Below are 6,581 nucleotides of genomic sequence, written 5' to 3' on the forward strand. Positions count from 1 at the left end.
TTTATGCTACTGCTATGTACAATTTAATTCTCTTAAAACTCTGTTCAAAATTTGAGTGCATATCATTTTATGAATGAAAGGGTTGTTTCTCCCTGCGTCGCCCTCTCACCGAAGGGTAGGTTGCGACAGTTGGCGACTCCACTGGGGATTGTTTTTAGAGAGTTAAGCCAATCGATCAGTGTCCATTCCTTACCATGACTTCTCCTTTGTTAGTTTTCCTTTATTTTCTTATGTCCTTGTATATAACTCTTTTATGCTTTTAGTATGTTTCTTAAATGTATGCATGAGATAGATGTTTATTCATTTGATGCACGCAAAACACCAACACCTTTTTGTACACACAGTGAGTTGAAAAGGGGCCCTATACCCGGGTCCATGGGAACATAAGGAGAGGAGGTGAATCTGTGGTCATGCTGGGTCTCCGACTTGCTTGATAGCAGTGAACCCTCATCTAGAGTTTTTCTCTTTGATAACATATTGTTGCTGGTAGTCCCTACTGTCGCAATATGTTTTTTGAAGGGGATGATGCCTCTAAAAACCATCAAGAGAGATATGACCACCTTGGGAATTATCACCAAAAGCCTTTTAGTTCCTCTCGTTTAGGTCCCTAAAATAGGGGCACGAAGCGAACACGTTGCATGCCTTTTAAACATTGCCATGCATATAACCTAAAATGTCATGTATGCCTTCGCTGTGTGATTATTTGAGGATATTGCCATGTTGTGTACATCTACTTGTTACCCTTCCCCCTTTTTCGCATCTGCATCATGTCATCATGCACGGGTTGCGTCTTGATCCCCTCACTTTGTCACGAGAAGACGAAAGGTCCATGTCGCCTTCTCAAATGCATGCATCGGGCGCTACGCAACTCGAATGTTGTATTTAAGAAAGAGATAATATCCCGGGCTCTCGTATCCATAAAATGCATTTGTGCCATACACATTTCTTCATGCATTCATCCATTTCACCTATGATAGATGTCAGAGTCTTGATTCGCACTGGTTTTTATTCCACTTTAGTAAAGAGCATGGGATTGAGCCAGGCGCCTTCGCTTAAAAATAGGTTCTATCAAGTCAAGATCAAGAGCCTAGGAGTCGCCAGTCTGAAAGAGTTAGGACAGTTGATGGGTCAGCTCTAGCGACAAGCCTTTCGCAAAGCTTATGGTAAGATCTTGGACCTAACCATGGCAGAGGTCTCCACGGAGGCCATTTCCTCTCTCGCCCAATATTATGACCAGCCTTTGAGGTGCTTCACCTTTGGGGACTTCCAGTTAACACCCATGATGGAAGAGTTTGAAGAGATCCTGGGATGCCCTCTGGGAGGAAGGAAACCATATCTCTTCTCGGGATTTTATCCCTCCTTAGCTAGAATTTCTAAAATAGTCAAAATCTCGACACAGGAATTGAACTGCGGGAAGCAAGTCGAAAATGGGGTGGTTGGGGTACCAAGGAAATGTTTGGAAGTAAAGGCGAGAGTCTTGGCAAGTCAAGACGAATGGGACCCGTTCATGGACATCATGGCACTTTTGATCTTCGGGGTGGTCCTCTTTCCAAATGTGGATGGGTTGGTGGACCGGACAGCGATTGACGTTTTTCTCGCCTTTTACGACCGCAAGGAAAGCCCGGTTGTCGCTATCTTAGCCGATCTATATGACACATTCAACCGAAGATGTGAGAAGAACAATGCAAGGATCATTTGCTGTACACCGGCTCTCTACATATGGTTGGTTTCGCACTTCTTTCGCCAAGAGATGAGACACGTTTGCCCGCTAGAAGGCCACCGCTCATGCACCGAGAAAAAAGAGGCAAACTGGGACCGACTCTTAGCAAGCAAAGAAGGAGTGTCTGTCAATTGGTTCCCCCGATGGAAGGAAGGAAGAACCGGGACTCTTATTTCGTGTGGGAAATTTCCAAATGTTCCCTTGATGGGGACGAGGGGTTGCATCAATTACAATCATGTCCTCACTATAAGACAACTTGGTTACCCTATGAGAGGGGCGCCATCAGAGGAAGGCCTCATACCTTTTATTACACGGGGCTTCAATAGCACCAATACGGGGGTGCTTCAGCAAGGCATGAGAAATGCCACAAAGGAAGGACAAGGAACTTAGGGGGAGTAGCAATGGGCCCATCGGCGGTTACCATAGGTGGTTGAAAGCCTACGCACAAGATCTGGATTGGCTCCCAAGTTTGAGGACCACTAAGGGGATGGAGGGTGAAACTCCGGAAGAAGACGAAGAAGTACAGGCCCTTAAGACAGAACATGAGAAAGCCCAAACAGTCAAAGAAAAGTTCAAGTCAGCAGCTGTTAGGATCTAAAAGGAGAACGCCGAACTGAGAGACGTCAATATAGCCACCACCAAGGCTTTGGAGCAAGAGACCAAGAAGGCCCGTAAGGAAGAACATGGATGGAACAAATTCTGAGGGGCTCTGTGGGGCAGTAATAGCGAGCTTAAGCTCCAAAGAGAGGCAATGGACCAATCGCGAGTAGACGGCTTGATTCTAAAGGATGAATTGAGGGTTTGCCTAAGGTCCAAGAGGAGTTTGTCTCAGCGATTATGCGAGACCGAAACAAACATGTTAACCATCATCAGCAAGTACCAAGAAAAATTAAATCTAGCCATGGCCCACGAGCACAAAGTGGCGGACGAATATGCCCGAGTGTACGCGGAAAAGGAGGCTAGAGGAAGGGTGATTGACTCGTTACATCAAGAAGCAACGATGTGGATGGATCGGTTTGCTCTTACTTTGAACGGGAGTCAAGAACTTCCCCGATTGCTGGCAAAGGCCAAAGCTATGGCAGACACCTACTCTGCCCCCGAGGAGATCCACGGGCTCCTCCACTATTGTCAGCACATGATAGACTTGATGGCCTATATAATTAGGAGCCGTTAGGGAGTTTATATTGTCACTCAGATCTTGACTAGTTATAACTTTCTGAATAAAATGAGTTTATCCCGTGATTTTACTCCAAAGAAAAATAGTGCGAATCAGATCACTCCCACATTCCATCTCTAGCATACATTCGTTTCTCATTACGTACTCCTTACATTTGGTCTTTTTAGGAAATACACCATAACTAAGTGCGCCCCAAGGCATCCCTATCCCACCAGATCCAAATCTAGGACGATGGGTGACCTAGAGGAAGTATAGGAACAGATGAAAGCCGACATGTTGGCTTTGAAAGAACAAATGGTTTCCATAATGGATGCCATGTTGGGAATGAAACAACTAATGGGGAGTAACGCGGCCACCGCCGCCGTTGTTAGTTCGGCTGCCGAAGAAGACTTGACTCACCCAACTGTCGCACACCACCCTATTCCAAACATGGTGGGACGAGAGAGAAGCACACCGGGGCACATCAGCAACCCCATCCGGGGTACAACCGAGGAATATACCCCTACGGTTTACCACATAATTACACACCACCAGTCATACATGACGATGCGGGTCACGTTCCTCCCCTCACCCTCGAAGGGGAGCCTCCTCGACATCCTGACGAGGTCCACGAGGATCATCGAGAACATGCTGAGGGAAACGTCGACTCCTACTCCCTGTTTCCCGCTGAGGGGCCGACGCCCAACGCACTACCTCAACCCAACATCACGGGAGAACCTCGAAACCACCCAACGCATTCGCACCTGGAAGGATCTGATTACCGCCTTCCTTAGACAGTATCAATACAACTCTGACATGGCTCCCGACCAGACTCAGTTGCAAAACATGATTAAACGGGAAAACGAGTCCTTTAAAGAATACGCTCAGCGTTGGAGGGACCTGGCAGCGCAAGTAGCCCCTTCCATGGTCGAGAGGGAAATGGTTACTATGATGGTGGATACCTTGCCTGTATTTTACTATGAGAAATTAGTGGGCTACATGCCTTCTAGCTTCGCGGACTTGGTCTCCGTCGGAGAAAGGATCGAGGTAGGTTTGAAGAGGAGAAAGTTTGATTATGTCTCCCCGATAGGTGCCAGCAGTAGGAGGACCGGAATAGCTGGGGCAAAGAAGAAAGAGGGAGATGCACATAGCGTCACTTCAACACTTGCGTGGCCTAATCCACCGCAAACCCCCCACGGTACCCACCAATATGCACAACATCACCCAAGTTTTTTGGCTCGCGCCGAGGCCTTTTCCGATACAGCACTCACCCAACCAAGGGTGCCCACACCCCCACAGGGGAGAGCTCTTCAGGCTCCGACTTCGACTCGGCCTCACTCGGTCAACAACGCTCACTTTGGCGCAAACACGGCAAGGAACTTTTCACCAAGGAAGGCACAAATTTTCGCCCCGATCCCAATGACATATGGGGAACTCTTGCCATCTCTCATCGCCAACCAATTGGTCGTGGTGGTCCCGAGAAAGATCTTCCAGTCTCCATTCCCAAAATGGTATAACCCTAGTGCAACCTTCGCATACCATGGGGGGACCCCAGGCCACTCGATCGAACAGTGCTTGGCCTTGAAAAGCAAGGTCCAAAGCTTGATAGAAGCCGGATGGTTTACTTTTCAAGAGGATGGGCCTAACATAAAAACAAACCCGCTTGCCAATCATGGAGGAGGGGCGGTTAATGCCATCGAGGTGAGTAGGTCACATGGGCCCAAGCTTTTGAAGGACGTAATGACCCCCAGAAGGTTTATCTACAAAGCCTTGCAAAAGGCGGGCATGATTCCCTACGGTGGGCGCAGAGAAGATTCTTGCTTAATGCATCTGGGTGTACTCCATGACATGGAAACATGTTTGGCAGTAAGAGATCTATTAGAACAGATGATAGACTAAGGCTGGCTTGAGGTCGACAGTGAGAGGGAGGAGGAACAACATGTATACATGCAGTCGGCAGATGAAGAAGGACCTAAAAAACCTAAACCCTTGGTAATACACTTCACCAGGGACACGACTCCCCAAAGACCTCAACACCCATCAGCAGTGTCGGCGGTAGATCTATTCTATTTCCTTACAAGAACAACCGCGCAGTTCCGTGGAGGTATGCCCCTCCGGGCGTTAGGAAGGGAGAAGCTACCGATATCAGCTCACTATCGGCCAAAGTGACCAACATCACCGGGCTAAGCGGCATAACCCGCAGCGGTCGCGTGTTCGCAGCCCCTAGCCTGCTGATACAGCCCGCAATCACTAAAGGGAAAGCAAGGATGACCGAAGGACAAAATGTCAAAGTGATCCCCGCACCGGACGAGGATGTTTCGACGAAGGATCTTTATAAGGGAAGAGAGGGCTGTGGCAAGAAAGAGGTATCACTCGAGGAGGCCGACGAGTTCCTCCGCATTATCCAACAAAGTGAGTTCAAAGTCATTGAACAACTCAACAAGACCCCAACTATAGTCTCCCTTCTGGAGCTGCTCATGAGCTCTGAGCCTCACTAAGCTTTGCTGGTAAAGGTCTTGAATGAAGCTCATGTAGCCCAAGACATCTTCGTAGAAGGCTTTGGGGGAATCGTCAATAACATCACAGCTAACAACTACCTCACCTTCGCTGAAGAGGAAATCCCCGCCGAGGGGAGAGGACATAACAGGGCTTTACATGTGTCAGTCAAATGCATGGAACACGTTATGGCCAAAGTACTCATCGACAACGGCTCAAGCCTGAACGTGATGCCCAAAAGCACGTTGGAGAAATTACCATTTAACGCTTCCCATCTAAGGCAAAGTTCCATGGTGGTTCGTGCCTTCGATGGCAGCCGTCGAGAGGTAAGGGGAGAGATCGACCTCCCAGTACAGATAGGGCCTCATACCTGCCAGGTTACATTCAAAGTGATGGATATCAACCCGGCCTACAACTGTCTTTTGGGACGTCCATGGATCCACTCAGTGGGAGTCGTCCCCTCCACACTCTACCAAAAGCTGAAGTTTGTAGTGGAAGGACATTTGGTCATAGTATCAGGTGAGGAAGATGTCCTGGTAAGTTGTCCTTCCTCTATGCCATACGTGGAAGCCGCAGAGGAGTCATTGGAAATGACTTTCCAATCTTTTGAGGTAGTAAGCATCGCCTTCATAGATTCCCTCTCTAGGCAGCCCCGCCTGTCCGATGCGGCAATGATGGTGGCCAGGGTGATGTTGGGGCACGGCTACGAGCCCAGAATGGGTTTGGGCAAGAACAACGGCGGCAGGACCAGCTTGGTAAGCACCAGAGGAAACCGTGGGAAGTTTGGGTTAGGCTATAAACCTACGCAGGCTGACATAAGGAAAAATATCTCGGAAAGGAAGAACAAAGGCCAGGGCTTGCGGTCGGGACAACGAGCCAAAGAGGCCCTGCCGTGCCACATCAGTAAGAGCTTCATAAGTGCGGGTTGTTTCCTCTGATTCAGAAGCCATTCTCTTATCCTGGGTTATGGAGAATTCATCCCTGACAGTCAACCACTTAATCCAACCCTATTTCAATTTACTAAGCGAAAATCAACTTAGGGTTTTCAATACGTGATTAGGCACCACATACACCAGTTAACCCTTCGTCCATTAAGCATGAACGCAAGTTAGGCTCAGAGGCAATTAATGGAACACGAAGCGTGCACTGATTAATATTCACGAATTTGGGATAACTGGTGAAGGGAAAACTGCCAGGAAACCACATTAC

The 6,581-nt window shown here is 48.3% G+C and overlaps 1 protein-coding gene across 1 annotated transcript; it reads left to right on the forward strand.

Moving 5' to 3' along the window:
- Positions 1 to 3,170: 3,170 nt before the first annotated feature.
- Positions 3,171 to 5,374, forward strand: LOC102665153 (uncharacterized). Its single transcript, XM_006606749.1, has 2 exons — positions 3,171 to 4,742; positions 4,886 to 5,374. The coding sequence occupies exons 1-2, from the start codon at positions 3,171 to 3,173 to the stop codon at positions 5,372 to 5,374; spliced, it is 2,061 nt and encodes a 686-aa protein (XP_006606812.1).
- The last annotated feature ends 1,207 nt before the right edge of the window (positions 5,375 to 6,581 follow it).

Source organism: Glycine max, chromosome 20 (assembly GCF_000004515.6).
Source record: "Glycine max cultivar Williams 82 chromosome 20, Glycine_max_v4.0, whole genome shotgun sequence".
Classification (NCBI taxonomy): domain Eukaryota; kingdom Viridiplantae; phylum Streptophyta; class Magnoliopsida; order Fabales; family Fabaceae; genus Glycine; species Glycine max.

What these genes read in the sequence shown, in the direction of transcription:
- LOC102665153 (XM_006606749.1), top strand. Translation starts at nt 3,171, where the DNA reads ATGTTGGCTTTGAAAGAACAAATGGTTTCCATAATGGATGCCATGTTG. An exon ending in ACATGGAAACATGTTTGGCA is followed by an intron (nt 4,743 to 4,885) that starts GTAAGAGATCTA and finishes ACACTTCACCAG; the next exon opens with GGACACGACTCCCCAAAGAC.